The 16,720-nt window shown below is 45.9% G+C and overlaps 1 protein-coding gene across 4 annotated transcripts in view; it reads left to right on the top strand.

Annotated features, from left to right (window-relative positions):
- The window catches only part of LOC106570361 (zinc finger protein 40), an 88,464-nt gene extending 72,319 nt beyond the window's left edge, over positions 1–16,145 (top strand). For all 4 annotated transcript variants that reach the window (XM_014142585.2, XM_014142586.2, XM_014142587.2 and 1 more), the window contains 5 exons: positions 145–281; positions 405–580; positions 5,425–5,523; positions 13,201–13,736; positions 14,080–16,145. In XM_014142585.2, coding sequence (XP_013998060.1) covers positions 145–281; positions 405–580; positions 5,425–5,523; positions 13,201–13,736; positions 14,080–15,258 — 2,127 coding nt within the window. In that variant the 3' untranslated portion in view covers positions 15,259–16,145. The remainder of the gene's footprint in view (positions 1–144; positions 282–404; positions 581–5,424; positions 5,524–13,200; positions 13,737–14,079) is intronic.
- Positions 16,146–16,720: the final 575 nt, after the last annotated feature.

Genomic DNA, 16,720 nt, shown 5'->3' with positions numbered 1-16,720 from the left:
TGTGTTTAATTTTCCATAATTTAATCTCTTAATCCATTTAAATATATCCATAATTTCATGATCAGAAATTTGTGAAGGGCATGTTATCACATTATGTTTTCTGTCTTGTACTTAGTTAATTTCTCAAATCAACTTACTCCCTAGGTCCTAAAGCCTCAGAAATCTGTAACAACTGAGAATAACAGCAAAGTGCAACCTGAGAGTCAGGTGAGCAGCGAGTCAGACAAGGATTCTTCCTCATCCAAAATAGAGCCACGGAGGGTCAAAATATTTGATGGAGGGTATGTGTCTTAACCGTAATATAAATATTTTAATTGTCTCCTCAATTTGATTAGTTATTGTAAGGATTCAGTCATGTTGGGTGTATGCACTTATTGTTTTTCACCTTCTTGTGAACCCTGCAGATTCAAATCTAACGAGGACTATGTGTATGTGCGTGGGCGTGGTCGTGGTAAATACATCTGTGAGGAGTGTGGGATCCGCTGCAAGAAGCCCAGCATGCTGCGTAAACACATCCGCACCCACTCTGACGTACGGCCCTACCACTGCACCCACTGCAACTTCTCCTTCAAGACTAAAGGTCAGAGCTTACGGCAGCAATAGCATGGTTTGGTTTCTAATAAATGAATCAATAGCTGTTACATCTGTAAACTGCTTATAACCCCTTTAGAAATACAAGTTATATTATAACGTAATGTATATATTACATTATAAACTGGGAGGTTTGAGCCCGGAATTCTGATTGGCTGAAAGCCATGGTATATCAGACCGTATACCATGGGTATGACAACATGTATTTTTACTGCTCTAATTACTTTGGTAACCAGTTTATAAACTGAGCAAAAAAAGAAACGTCCTCTCACTGTCAACTGCGTTTATTTTCAGTAAACTTAACATGTGTAAATATTTGTATGAATATAACAACATTCAACAACTGAGACATAAACTGAACAAGTTCCACAGACATGTGACTAACAGAAATTGAATAATGTGTCATTGAATAAAGGGGGGGTCAAAATCAAAAGTAACAGTCAGTATCTGGTGTGGCCACCAGCTGCATTAAGTACTGCAGTGCATCTCCTCTTCATGGACTGCCAGTTCTTGCCAGTTCTTGCTGTGAGATGTTACACCACTCTTCCACCAAGGCACCTGCAAGTTCCCGGACATTTCTGGGGGGAATGGCCCTAGCCCTCAACCTCCGATCCAACAGATCCCAGACATGATCAATGGGATTGAGATCCGGGGTCTTCGCTGGCAGAACACTGATATTCCTGTCTTGCAGGAAATCATGCATAGAACGAGCAGTATGGCTGGTGGCATTGTCATGCTGGAGGGTCATGTCAGGATGAGCCTGCAGGAAGGGTACCACATGAGGGAGGAGGATGTCTTCCCTGTAACGCACAGCATTGAGATTGCCTGCAATGACAACAAGCTCAGTCCGATGATGCTGTGACACACCATCCCAGACCATGACGGACCCTCCAAATCGATCCGGCTCCAGAGTACAGGCCTCGGTGTAACGCTCATTCCTTCGACGATAAACACAAATCCGACCATCACCCCTGGTGAGACAAAACCGTGACTCGTCAGTGAAGAGCACTTTTTGCCAGTCCTGTCTGGTCCAGCGACGGTGGGTTTGTGCCCATAGGCGACGTTGCTGCCGGTGATGTCTGGTGAGGACCTGCCTTACAACAGGCCTACAAGCCCTTAGTCCAGCCGCTCTCAGCCTATTGCGGACAGTCTGAGCACTGATGGAGGGATTGTGCGTTCCTGGTGTAACTCGGGCAGTTATTGTTGCCATCTTGTACCTGTCCTGCAGGTGTGATGTTCGGATGTACCGATCCTGTGCAGGTGTTGTTACACGTGGTCTGCCACTGCGAGGACGATCAGCTGTCCGTCCTGTCTCCCTGTAGCGCTGTCTTAGGCGTCTCACAGTACGGACATTGCAATTTATTGCCCTGGCTACATCTGCCGTTCTCATGCCTCCTTGCCGCATGCCTAAGGCATGTTCACACAGATGAGCAGGGACACTGGGCATCTTTCTTTTGGTGTTTTTCAGAGTCCGTAGAAAGGCCTCTTTAGTGTCCTACGTTTTCATAACTGTGACCTTAATTGCCTACCGTCTGTAAGCTGTTAGTGTCTTTACGACCGTTCCACAGGTGCATGTTCATTAATTGTTTATGGTTCATTGAACAAGCATGGGAAACAGTGTTTAAACCCTTTACAATGAAGATCTGTGAAGTTATTTGGATTTTTATGAATTATCTTTTAAAGACAGGGTCCTGAAAAAGGGACGATTCTTTTTTTGCTGAGTTTAATCGCAATAAGGCTCCTCGGGGCTTTGTGATATATGGCCAATGTACCACGGCTAAGGGCTGTGTCCAGGCACTCCGAGTTGGGTCGTGCTTAAGAACAGCCCTTAGCCGTGGTATATTGGCCATATACCACACCCCCTCAGGCCTTATTGCTTAATTATACCAGCAGCAGTAGCATGGTTTGGTTTATAATAAATTAACCAACGTGTTATTGCTGTTTATTAATTATCTATAAGTATTTAATAAATTATAATCCTAACAATTAATAATAACTGTAAACTCATATTTTTTTTTTTTTTACAATTTGTGTTATTTATAAACCATTTATAATGTGTAACATAATGTAAAGTGTTACCATTATTACCAAGATGTCTAATTTTTATTTGATCATCAAAAAAAATTCAGAACCCACATAAAACCCCTTTTTTATGTATAGCAGGTGTATCTTAATATATAAGGTACACCTTATATACCTTTGGTTTACAATAAATTAACCAATGGGTTACAGCTGTTTATTACAGATTTATAAATCTGTAATCTTAAAACGAATGATTATAAGGTATAATATATATCTTAAAGTGTTAACATTATTTGTAAGTCAAGATAGCTATTTGCTTATCTACAAATTGAAGGCAGTTTAATTTAATATTCAAAAATTGAAAAACTTTTTCAATAAATATATTCTACTCCTCAGTTTATTGGGAAGTCATTGATGCTCATTGACTACCGGTCAAACATTTTCAAACACCTACTCATTCAAGGGTTTTTATTTATTTTTACTATTTTCTACATTGTAGAATAATAGTGAAGACATCAAAACTATGAAATAACACATATGGAATCATGTAGTAACTAAAAAGTGTAAAACAAATCAAAATATATTTTATATTTGAGATTCTTCAAATCACCACCCTTTGCCTTGATGACAGCTTTGCTCACTCTTGGCATTCTCTCAACCAGCTTCATGAGGTAATCACCTGGAATTAATTTCAATTAACAGGTGTGCCTTGTTAATTTGTGGAATTTATTTCCTTTTTAATGCGTTTGAGCCAATCAGTTGTGTTCTGACAAGGTAGGGGGTATACAGAAGATAGACCAAGTCCATATTATGGCAAGAACAGCTCAAATAAGCAAAGAGAAATGACAGTCCATCATTACTTTAAGACATGAAGGTCAGTCAATCCAGGAACATTTCAAGAACTTTGAACGTTTCTTCAAGTGTAGTCTCAAAAACCATCAAGCGCTGTGATGAAACTGGCTCTCATGAGGACCGCCACAGGAATGGAAGACCCAGAGGAAAGTTCAGAGGAAAGTTCTTTAGAGTTAACTGCACCTCAGGTTGCAGCCCAAATAAATGCTTCACAGAGTTCAAGTAACAGACGGATCTCAACATCAACTGTTCAGAGGAGACTGTGTGAATCAGGCCTTCATGGTCGAATTGCTGCAAGGAAACCGCTACTAAAGGACACCAAAAAGAAGAAGAGAATTGCTTGGGCCAAGAAACACGAGCAATGGACATTGGACCGGTGGAAATCTGTCCTTTGGTCTGGAGTCCAAATTGGCGATTTTTGGTTCCAACCGCCGTGTCTTGGGTGAACAGATGTGTGTATTTCCCACCATAAAGCCTGGAGGATGAGGTGTTATGGTGTGGGGGTGCTTTGCTGGTGACACTGTCTGTGATTTATTTAAATTTCAAGGCACAGTTAACCAGCATGGTTACCACAGCATTCTGCAGCGATACGCCATCCCATCTGGTTTGGGGTTAGTGGGACTATCATTTGTTTTTCAACAGGACAATGACCCAACACAACTCCAGGCTGTGTAAGGGCTATTTTACCAAGAAGGAGAGTGGTGGAGTGCTACATCACCCGACCTCGCCTCCACAATCACCCGACCTCAACCAAATTGAGATGGTTTGGGATGAGTCGGACCGCAGAGTGAGGAAAAAGCAGCCAACAAGTGCTCAGCGTATGTGGGAACTCCAAGACTGTTGGAAAAGCATTCCAGGTGAAGCTGGTTGAGAGAATGCCAAGAGAGCATTCTGTCATCAAGGTGGCTATTTAACAAATCAAATATATTTTGATTTGTTTAACACTTTTTTGGTTACTACATGATTCCATATTTGTTTATTTTATGGTTTTGATGTCTTCACAATTATTCTACAATGTAGAAAATAGTACAAATTAAAGAAAAAACGTTGAATGAGTAGTACTTCTAAAACTTTGGACCCGTAGTGTACTTCCTGAATTGACTGCCTTCAATCTGAATTAACTCCAGCCCTGTAGATAAGCAAATAGCTATCTTGAGTTACAAATAATGCCTAACAGTAGCTGCTGGCTGTGGCAGGCTTTGGTGTCATAAGGGATATGCACAGAAAACAGTCATATTGTCATATTTCTTTGGGCAAGAAAACAAGAATTGTGAGGCCAATAATGCAATGTTCAATCAAATGACAGTATAATAAATCTTAAGTTACATGTGTGGGCAGACATTAATTGCCTGCCAGATATTGCACTTAATTCCTTTGTTTCTACTTTTTAAGGCCCTTTTTACTTTCAATAGCACACAACTGAGTTTCGCTCTAATCTTTTTACTGTTAGAAGCCTTGATGGTTTTGAAGACTTTGTCTCTCTCTCTGTCTTCTAAAAGAGGCAGGATGATTCACCATTCTCGAACCTGTCTACCCACTCGACACTGCAGAACAGTACTCGGTGTCAGAGCATCATCCCACGTTCCTTTAAAAACATTTATTTATGAATTACTCACCCATTACATGCAGCCTGCCTAGAGATAGTGGCGCAATCTCAAATGGCACCCTATTCCTTATGTAGTGCACCAGTTTTGACCAGACCCTATCGGCCCTAGTTAAAAGTAGTGCACTATGTAGGGAATAGGCTGTCATTTGGGGCACAGACAGTGCTCTCAGACTTACGTAAGCTCCTCCTGTGGCGTGTAAGCTTGTCCCACCTTGTGGCCTTATTCCTCAAAAAAAGAAATGTGGTGTTTGGTTTTTATTTCAGAATGGTCCTCCACTTGTAAAGAGCATCTCATTTTTATATTGCTGCTATGCAATGATGTTTCCATTTAAAACTTAAATCTCTTCTTACAGGGAATCTGACCAAGCATATGAAGTCCAAGGCCCACAGTAAGAAGTGCATGGAGATGGGGGTGTCTGCAGGCCTCGAGGACCATGATACAGAGGACTCAGGTACTTCACATTTCAGCATCAACCCACTGTCATAGGGCCTCTATGTGCTGGCTATTTAAAAAGTGAATTCACCACAGATCTGTAATACACACAGGCAATGATGGGCAAAAATGTCAAAATACATTTACAAAATACCATAAATATCAATGTATCAAAATAAACTACATCGTACTTTAATTAAAATACATGTATTTTGCATTTTAAAATACAGAAATACATTTGCAATTAGGCGGCCCGAACAGCAACAACATTCACTGTAACGGTTACAGAAATGTTTTACTTGCTATGACTGTGATATGTTGTTGTTCATCTACCTTAGTTGAATGTACTGACTATAAGTCACTCTGGATAAGAGTGTCTGCTAAATGACCAAAATGCAAATGTACATGTGAAAATTAACATACCAAAATTAAATGCAAAGCACACTGGGTATTATTATTGGCCTTGTTTTGGGGCAGAGGCCATTAGAATAATACTCAGAATGCTTTGCAATTGTTCATTTTTACATATACATTTATATTTAGTTCATTTAGCAGACACTCTTATCACACCATAGTGTCATCAGACTTCTGATAACAATGCAGGGTGAAAGGGGGTCACAATATGGTGAACCGCTATAAAAAATACTATAGAAAAGTATTTTGTATTTAGAAAATACAAATGACAGCCCCCAAAATTATCTTGTTACAAAATAAATTGGAGTGTAGTTCAGCCCATTGTAATATAAATGACAAAATACTCTGAAGTAATTTAAATACATATTTCAGAAATTCTGCCCATATCTGCACACAGGCGTACTGACGTATGTGATAGGATGGCTGTTATAAAGTCAGTTCATCACAGGTTTGAAAGAGATCATAAACCAACAGGAATTAACTTCCTCTTAGTTCAAAGGGATATTACAGATTTGTAGTAATATTTGTGTTTTTTTCACTTTCAGTATCAGAACTCTTAATCCACACAGATCCCCTAGCTAAACTGGGATGCACTAACATTCAGATTTAAGCCTGTGTTTATAACAAAATGTGAATTTGATTAGGAAGGTTTACACCAATCTCATATGGATTCTAACAACAGAATCACCCTTTCCTTTAGTTCCCGAAAATGATTTCACACAGCTATGAAATGCCGATTCCCTGTCTGCGTTGTGTAGCCATGCCAATCAATAGCCATGATGCCACTGCTAGGTTTCTAATTAGACATTCTAAATGCCGCTTCTTTATCAGTTAACTGGGAGTACACGTGGGCGGCATGCACAGGCAGCGTTTAGAAGGGAGAGAGAGGGAGAGAGGGAGAGAGGGAGAGAGGGAGAGAGAGAGAGAGAGAGAGAGAGAGAGAGAGAGAGAGAGAGAGAGAGAGAGAGAGAGAGAGAGAGAGAGAGAGAGAGAGAGAGAGAGAGAGAGAGAGAGAGAGAGAGAGAGAGAGAGAGAGAGAGAGAGAGAGAGAGAGAGAGAGAGAGAGAGAGAGAGAGAGAGAGAGAGAGAGAGAGAGAGAGAGAGAGAGACTTTTTTTACTGAAACATTCTCATTTCATTTAAAACTCACCACCCAACCTCCCCCTTAAAAATAAAACCAAAAATACATCCTGTAATGCATACATGTACCATACTCGCCTTTCCAGCAACCACATGATACAAGCCAACATCTCAATACAATACCCACTCCTACAACCGTATATCCAAGACATCTTCCCCAGCTATACAGACAGCCCCCCCAACACACCATATCTCCTGAAACATCTCCACACTTTTTATCATTTTATAGAACTCAAACTCAACCCTAAGGCGCGCAGAGACCATCCCATTAAACAATAATAAAGGGTCTGTTATCCCCCCACCTTTGACCCTGTTCCTCCTTGTTAGCCAAATAGCTAACTTTGCCTGAGCAAACAGAAAATTCAACAAAACACATTTTTCCTTCTCCTTACTTGAATACCTGTATCCCATTATGAACACCCCAACAGTAAAGACCACCCCCAACCTCTCACACAGACATTCCAACAGAGACATTAATGGCATTAATCTGGTGCACACAGAAAACACATGAATCACAGTTTCTTTCATTTTACAGAAATGACACTCCTGCCCGACTCCCGGTTCAACCCGTGCCAACCAGCTGTTAGTGGCCAGGGCTCCATGTAGAACCCTCCACTGGAGGTCCCCTGACCTCTTTGGTACTGTGGGTTTGTAGAGCCCCCTCCATCTAAAACCCACCATACTCTCCACCCCACATACCCCCTGCCACTGATGTGCCTTCACTCCTGTTAGGCTCCTAATGTTCCTCACCTTAACACAGAGGTTGTAGAGGGCTTTACCTCCCACCCCTTCAAACTCCCCCAGGCTCGGAGTGTTAAAATCTAACAAGTCCTCCAGACCCCCTTGCCAGTCTCCAGTCTCTGCCGTCACCTGCAGTGGCGGAAACATTGGTGGCCCCTCTCCCTTTGGCTGCTCAAACATCCCCCTTACCGGCTCAGACAGTGCCTCCTGGACCTCCTCCAGGAATCTCTCCAGCAGCCTAAGAGACGTTATTCCTGTTTGCTGTGCCAAGACTTCCGGGCTTTTCCACCCCTCCTCTCCCAGGAGTCTCAAGTCACCCAGCCTTTTTACACCCCCTGCCATCAGTTGCCTCTGCAGGGTGGCCGACTGGACCGATCTCAAAGGGATGGCTGGGTTGTGGAAGATAGGCTCCACCCACAGCCCAGGCTCCACACCCCCTTCTCGTGTGTGCCTTAGCAGCTGCCAGGCCCTCAGCACCGCAGAGTAAAAATCGGAGAGACCTGCTGTACTCAGCCTCTCCAGCTTCATGAGGAACAGCTGCCGGTCCAACCCTAAATCTCCAGCTCTCCTCAGCAGCGCGCATGCTGGTTCCCTCCAGCCAACATCAGTATGGTACAGCAGTCTCTGTGCCGCCTTTAGCCGGAAAGCAGCCATCCTGCTCTCCAGTTCCACCAGGCCCTGTCCTCCTTCGTGGACGGTCATATACAACACCGCCGCCCTCAGCCAGTGATGGCCCGACCAGAAGAAGTCCACCAGCTTGCGTTGCAGGTCTGCGAGCAGACCGGCGGGGGGTAGAGGACAGCCAGTTTATGCCACAGGGAGGATGCCACCAGGTTGTTAATTATCAGCACCCTCCCTCTATATGACACTTGGGACAGGAGCCACCTCCACCTGGCCAGTCTTGACACCACTGCCTGTGACAGCCCCTCCCAGTTCTTCCTGACCCACCTCTCCGAGCCCAGGTACACCCCCAACACTTTAAGCCCTTCACAACCCCACTGCAAACCCCCTGGAAGCAGAGGAGGAGCCCTATCCCCCATGCCCCACATAACAGAGCTTTGCTCTTGCCCCAGTTTACCTTAGCTGATGAAGCTCCCTCGTACACCTTCAGACTGGTCTCCAGTGCCTGCATATCTTGACCATCCCTGACCATCACAGAGACATCATCTGCATATGCTGACACTGCTATGCCTGTCACCACACCCATACCTGTCCAGCACACTCCCTGCAGTCTCCTGCGTAGCAGGCCTAAAAAAGGCTCAATGGCTAATGTGTATAACTGCCCAGATAGAGGGCATCCTTGTCTAATGCCCCGTCTCACCCAGACTGGCCTACTGAGCCCCCCTCCCACCTTAACCATACATGATGCCCCAGCATACAACAGCTTCACACAGGTCAAAAAACTCCTCCCAAACCCAAACACAGACATCACATTAAACAGATATTCATGGTCCACTCTGTCAAAAGCCTTCTCTTGATCTAAAGAGACCAGTCCAAAGTTCACATTAGAACCTCTCGACAAGTCCAACATGTCCCTAATTAAGAACAGGTTGTCCGTGATTGAGCGTCCCGGTACACAATATGTTTGGTCCTTATGTACTATCGAGTCCAAGTGGGACTTCAGTCTGTTAGAGAGGACCTTGGCAAATATCTTGTAGTCCGCACAGAGCAATGCCACAGGCCTCCAGTTCTTAAGTTCACACAAGTCCCCTTTTTTTGGGCAGGAGAGTCAGAGCCGCCCGACGGCAGCTCATCGGCAACTCTCCTACCCCGATGCATTCACGCAACACGCAAAAGAAGTCCTGTCCAATTATTCCCCAGAATTTTTTATAAAACTCCACTGGGAGTCCATCGACCCCCGGTGCACGACCGGGGACATCTGGGTTACGGCCTCTGCCAGTTCATGGGACAACAGAGGAACGTCCAAATCGTCCCTCTGTGCCAGAGAGAGTTTAGGGAGTTCTGTGAACAAGACCTGAGCACACAAAGGATCACACTCTTCTGCCCTATACAATTCAGTATAAAACTCCACAGTCCGCTCCCGCATCTCACCCACCACAGAGGTCACCCGCCCATCAGACAGCCGTAGACAATGCATACCCTTGGCTTCACTGCTCTGTCTTTCCAAACCAAAGAAGAAGGAGCTGGGAGCATCCATCTCCTTGAGCATGGAGAATCTAGCTCTTACAAGTGCTCCCTTTGCTTTAACCTGGAAAAAACTGCCCAGGTCCCTGCGTAATTCAGCTAAATTAGCCTGGAGGCCTACATTGCCTTGCCCCACCATCTCTACCTCCATCTCACTAATACACCGCTCTAGTTCCCCCAATACTCTCCTAGCCTCTGAGGATGAGAGAGCTGTGTATTGTTGACAGAAAAGCCGAATTTGGATTTTCCCCACATCCCACCATTGGCTCAGAGACTCATACTCCTCTATTTGCTGCCTCCACCTTTCCCAGAAGGTCTGGAAACCTGCGCAAAAGTGGCATCTTGTAAGAGCTTTACATTGAATTTCCAATAGGATGCCTGCCGGGGCCCTGGTGAAATAGACAGCCGAGCCATGGTTATGTGATGATCGGAAAACCCCACCGGGAGAATGGTAGCGCCCAACAGCCTATTGCTCCGATTCCTAGACATATAAAACCGATCAAGTCGGGCTGCACTCACCCTAGCCCCAAAAACCTTCACCCATGTGTACTGTCTTGTGTTCGGATGTTTAGTTCTCCAAACATCCACTAAGTCGAACTGATTAATAATGTCCCTTAACACTCCCACTGACACTGAATGAGGCTCTTCCCCATTTCTGTCTTTTGTAAAATCCATTGTGCAGTTCCAGTCCCCTCCGACCACCAGTGTCTCCTCAGGCGCTACCTGTGAGAGTTCCTGTCTAAGACTCCCAAATAGAACCCCTCTTTCTCTCCCTGTGTTAGGCGCATACACATTTATAAAGACAAAACCCATGTTGTTAATTTCTGCTTTAACAACAAGGAGCCTACCCCTACACACCTCCTTTGAGGAGCACATTTTTACAGACAGACCCGGTGCAAAAAGGACTGCCACTCCTGCACTAAGATTTGTCCCATGGCTCAACACACTTGCCCCTTTCCACCAGAGCCCCCAATCGACTTCATTCAACACATCACTATGTGTCTCCTGCAGAAACAACACCTGTACTTTTTTTTGTTTTACATATTCACCCAACACACTCATCTTTCCCGCATCTCTGGCGCCATTTATATTGAGCGAGCCTACCCGTAGAGTCTCCATAAGAAGTGGGAGAAAAGCCAGCAGAGAAAAAAGACCAATAGCAAAGCTCAAAAGTCCCAGTGTCAGAAAGAAAGTATACATCTAAACAGTGTCCGAAGGTAAACCCTTACGCACTGTTGTGACCCACTTCCTCAACCTAAACCGTTTCCTGGGTGAGAGGACACCATGCCCCTCATTTTTCACAGCATGTTGTACTGATCGTACAAACTTTCTTGAATCAGGGAAGAAAGCCTCAAGATTAACTTTTTTTTTCCCTTGGTCTCATTCAGGAACCTTGTCAGTTCTCTCAATGTGTACTTAGACCCCTCTGCTTGACTGGCTGTCAGCTCCGGGCCTATTGAAGAGGAGTCTGAAAAAAATATCTCCTCATCCTCTTCCTCAGACTCACTTTCCTCCTCATCTCTATCTCCCACCCTGACCACCTGCTCTTCCTCTCTGGTCATGGCATCTCCCACAGCAACAGGCAAAATTTCCATTGTGCCTTTAACCACACCCTTTTTCCTTTTCCGCTTGGCACCCTCCTCCTCCCCCCCCTAGTCTCTTACACTTCCCCACTATACTCTCCTCATCCACTAGCATAACCTGACTAGACCTAGCATCCTCTACACCACCCTCCATAGCATGACTAGGCCCAGCATCATTTACACCATCCTCCATATCATAGCTAAGCCCAGCCTCAGCTACCCCACCATCTCTAGCCTGACTAGGCTTAGCCTCCACTACCCCACCATCTCTAGCCTGACTAGACCCAGCCTCCGCTACACCACCATCTCTAGCCTGACTAGACCCAGCCTCCACTACACCACCATCTCTAGTCTGACTAGACCCAGCCTCCTCTACCCCACCATCTCTAGTCTGACTAGACCCAGCCTCAGCTACCCCACCATCCCTGGTATGACTAGGCCCAGCCTCTGCTGTCTGCATCTCATTTCCCCCTGCACTTTGACCTCGATTTCCCCCACCGGCGCTTGTACCCTCACTTTGTCTACGGCCTTTATGTGGGCACGCAAAGCTCTTATGCCCCAAATCCCCACACTCAAAACACCGTAGACTGTCTGTGCTGGCAAACCCTGCATAGAGCCCCTCCCCATGCCTCACTTTAAAATGCACATTTAGCTGTTGCTCATTGTTGTTCAGGAACATAAACACTTGCCTCCGGAACGAAACAACGTGCTTAACAGCAGCTGCCTGAAAACCTGCCGACAGTACACGAAACCCGCTAGCAAACTTACCAAAACGACTCAGCTCTTTCCTGATTTGATCGTCCGTAATAAACGGAGGTAAATTTGCAACAACTACTCTTGTCGAAGGGGTAGAAAGAGGTAAAACTGGCACCAACACATCCCTTACAAATATTCCGCTAGCAATTAGCCTACCAACCAAATTTTCTCTTTTCATGAACACCACCACCGCTTTGTTCATTCTAGAAGCAGAATGTATAAATTCAGCTCCTACCTGTTCGCTGACCGCGAGCAGAACCTCCTCCACCTTAACTCCATTCTCAGGAACACACCTGAATCCATGCCGTATCGACAGCGTCTCCTCCCGCTAGGCTGAGAAGCCATCGCGCATACCACACCTTGCAAACCCCAGAAACCTTACTCTGTCTTCTTCCACCCTAACTCTGAAAAAAAACGGTGGATACCGCTAAAACAAATATTGCATTAACCCTCCACCATAGAAAAAAAAAAAATGTAAGAAAAAGATCAAGAAAAGAGTCTAGAAAGTTAGTTAGGACAGAGTCCTCCGCACCAAACACTCAAACTCCAAAAAACTCCCAGCATGCAGAGAGAGAGAGAGAGAGAGAGAGAGAGATGCGCACTTTCTATGGTCCCAGGCCAATAGGATATTTGTTTTTCGTCTTCTGCCTCCTTCAATGCTAGGTTGCATCCCAAATGGCTCCCTATATAGTGCTCTACTTTTGACCAGGGACCTATACCCTTTCAGATGTACTCATTGTGTACTCAATCTTAATGCTATTCATTGCCAAGTTTTCTTACTTTAGGAGTGGGATATAGAAACAGTGCCAGATATAGGATTTCCAAAGCCCCCATATGACTGTGTCAATGTTGGTTAATAGTTGTACATATTGACACGGCTGTCTCGTATACTAAGTGCCCTCTATCTCTCTACCCTAGGAGACCATAGCCAGGTGGGCACTGCAGACCGCCCAGATTCAGACGGAGAGGACTCGGAGGGCGCTGACGATGACAACGATGATGACAACGAAGAAGAGGAAGAGGACAGCCAGGCTGAGTCGGGCCTGTCCACCAACCCCTCGGTCTCGGCCAGCCCCCAGCACATACCCTCCTCCCTCCAGGCTGAGCTCCCTCCCAGCTCCCTCCTTGCTCAGATGTCCATCCACCACCACCGCCAAGCTCCCCTGTCCCTCCCCCAACTCCCCGGCTCCGACTCCCACACCCACGACGCCTCAGACACAGAGTCTGTGCCCATGCTGAGCCCCGTCTCCCTGGTCAAGCAGATGTCAATCTCCGGAGGGTGTTCAAGCCCTGGCCCCCCGCCCTACTCCCCACCCCCCCACACCTCCGACACTGAGTCGGTGCACATGATGAGCCCTGTCTCGCCGTGCAGGCAGATGTCCATCGACTACCCCGACTTTGAAGTGCCCCCTAGTCCTCCAGCACCAGGCAAGGGCTGCTCCAAACTTGGCCAGGTGAGACCCACCATGTTCTCCTCATCCCATCCTCTCTCTCTCCATCCCTCTGTCCCTGTCTCTCCGCACTTTCATACCCAAACTCTTTGCCTTGAATCCCGCATGTGAGACACTTTAGCAAAGTTGCTCTGAATGCTTGAAAAGGTGAATGCATTTCTGATGGGCAGCTTGTTAGAAGGCTTGTTTTTTAGTAACAGATTATCATCTCATGTCTTCACTGGGTTTTTCCTGTGAAAAAGTATAGGGGAAATTGTTCAGTGTTTGTCATGTTTCCAGTGATAAGACATGTAGAGTATGTAAAGGTCAAAATTACTCATTTTTATAAATGTTTACTCAATCCCAGGATGGCTCTTTGGCTCCTCCCACCCTGCCAACGAGTGAGCCAGGTGTCCCTATCGGGACAGACGTCAGCACTCAGACCACCTCTTTCACCCCCCAGACCTCCTCCTACAGCCCCTTGCACTTTCCCTCCCAGGGCTCGACCCAAGGATCAGGGGCCACACAGGGGACACACACCCACCTCTTCAGCCACCTGCCTCTGCACTCCCAGCAGCCCTCTTGCTCCTCCTACAGCATGGTCCCCGTGGGGGGCATCCAGCTGGTGCCTGCTGGCCTGCCAGCCTACTCCACCTTTGTGCCTATCCAGGCCGGCACTGTCCAGCTCACCATCCCCGCAGTGAGTGTCATCCACCGGAATACCAGTCCACTCCCACTCCATAACTCCCCCCAGCCTGAGGGCTCTCCCTTGACCCCCACCAACCAGCCCCTGGTGGTTCAGGAGCCCATCAGCAGTATCATGCCCTGCTTCCCCCTGGGGCAGGTCACCGGCTTGCAGGCCCTTGGTACCTCCCAGCAGACGCTGCAGTCCATGGGTCTGGAGACCCTCAACATCATGGGACTGACCAGCTCAGGAGGCCTGACACTCAACACCACCCTGTGCCTGCAGGCCCTGACTGCCAGCCCCAGCTCCCAGAGCAGCACGGGCCCTCACCATCACCACACCCACCACACACCCATCCCCGGCCTGCAGATCCTCAACATTGCCCTGCCCGCCCTCATCCCCTCGCTCAGCCCTCTCTCCGCCCTCAGTCCCCTCCCTGGACCCTCTGAGAGGCAGGGCAGCCCTGAGGCACAAGGGGCCACCCGACTCTCCTCTCAGACTGAACTAGGACCCTTGGTCAGCTGTCCGTCTGCTGCATCATCCTCTCCCACTGCCACCCTGAGAGGAAGTCCCACCCAGGAAGTGACATCATCAGGCAGCAGACCCAGCAGCTCTGGGCACAGGAGCTCCGGAGGCTCTGATCACACGCAGACTCCAGGGAAGGAAGGGAGGGTTACAACATCTCTACCACAGCCCTCCACGGCTCCAGCTCCTGGGGGGGGTGTTGAGCGGGCAGGGGGATCCAGTGAGCCTGTCACGCCTCAGAGGCAGTCGATGCTGTCACGGCAGCAGGTGACGGAAGACTTTATCGATGACTCAGCATCCAGCGACGATGAGGACAGACTGGTCATCGCCACCTGAAACCCCCAGTCGAATAGCCTGGTCAAATCAAACCGAATGCTGAGCTTACAATGGTGATTGCAGCGTTCAATCTGGGTTACCAGGCTACCTATTGAAAAGCTCTTTCTTTGTTCTCTTTTTGTAATGCTTGTCACTTTCTAAGACTGAAAACACTTCAGGGTGGGTTTGTTTCTCTGCAAATCACCTTTCAAAGCACAGTTTCTGACATTCATATTGTATGTGCAATCATAAATGATTATTATTATGATGATGATGATAATGATGACCAATTGTTTTTCTTTTTACTTTTTTTGTCAGCTCCAGACAATTTTTTTTTTTGTACATGTTGTATAGACAATTGTGCCTTTTTGGAGTTACTTCTTTTAGGAACCTGTAAATAATACCTTAAAAATTCAGCAGTTGCTTGTGTTTATTTCGATGACATGGAAGTGAAAATGGAGGATAACCATCTTATTTTGGAAGGTTTTATGTCAATCGTAAATTTATGGAAAAATACATGTGTTGTACTGGTATATGTACATTTCTATGGATTTGGGGCAATGTTTCTGTGTACAGATGATGTGTTCAACTATTTATTATATTCCATTTAGTGCCCATGATGATTCATAAATCCATAGGTATGTGTAATATGGTAGCTTTACATTGCGGTATCAATATTATTATCAACTGTATCAGTAAAACTTTGTTTACAAATGTACAAATGGTATTCATGTTTTTTGTCTCAGACGCACCTAAGTTTTAACATTTAATAAAATGTCATACTGTTTAGAAGATGGACAAGAGTTCTGGACCACATATGACAAAAGCCTTTTTCTTGATCTTATGTACAACATTTTATCTCACATGCAGCAAAAGTTCACGGATTAAAAACAAAATGTCTACATCCATCCAGATGTTAGCATCAATGTGTAATTCAACACTCAATCATATGGTAACAGTTCAACATTAGCTTTTTCAACGCCACGGTTCCCCAATGCTCTACATAATTTCACAATCAGCCTTATAGTGGTTTCATATTCTGTGGGAAAGAGCCATTTTCATCAGGAATGCTCTCGGAGGGCACTGACCAAACAAATGCAATCAGACCTCTATCACACACCAGACCAGAGAGAGAGGGAACGTCAGTGAGGAAGAGAACGTATTGCTCATCTCGAGGTTTTACAGTAAGACTCCTCATTACTCTAGTTAAACTGTGTATGCGTCCCAAATGGCACCCTATTCCCTACATAGTGCACTACTTTTGACCAGAGCCCAATGGGCCCGATGTAGAGAATAGGGTGTCGTTTGGGATGTAGATGGTGACTTATCTGCCTATCAGGGTTTGAGAGAGAGTCTGCCTCTGTTATTCAGTTAGTTAGTAGTTGTTGGGGCCTGAGGAGGATCCTGGATCCTGGGATGAGGCAACAGAGACGCCTAGAGGGCAATAGCCCTCCCTGTTAGAGCCGTGGGTGTAGTGTAGTGA

Source organism: Salmo salar, chromosome ssa14, assembly GCF_905237065.1.
Source record: "Salmo salar chromosome ssa14, Ssal_v3.1, whole genome shotgun sequence".
Lineage (NCBI taxonomy): Eukaryota > Metazoa > Chordata > Actinopteri > Salmoniformes > Salmonidae > Salmo > Salmo salar.
This window is presented reverse-complemented; position numbering and strand designations above follow the sequence as displayed.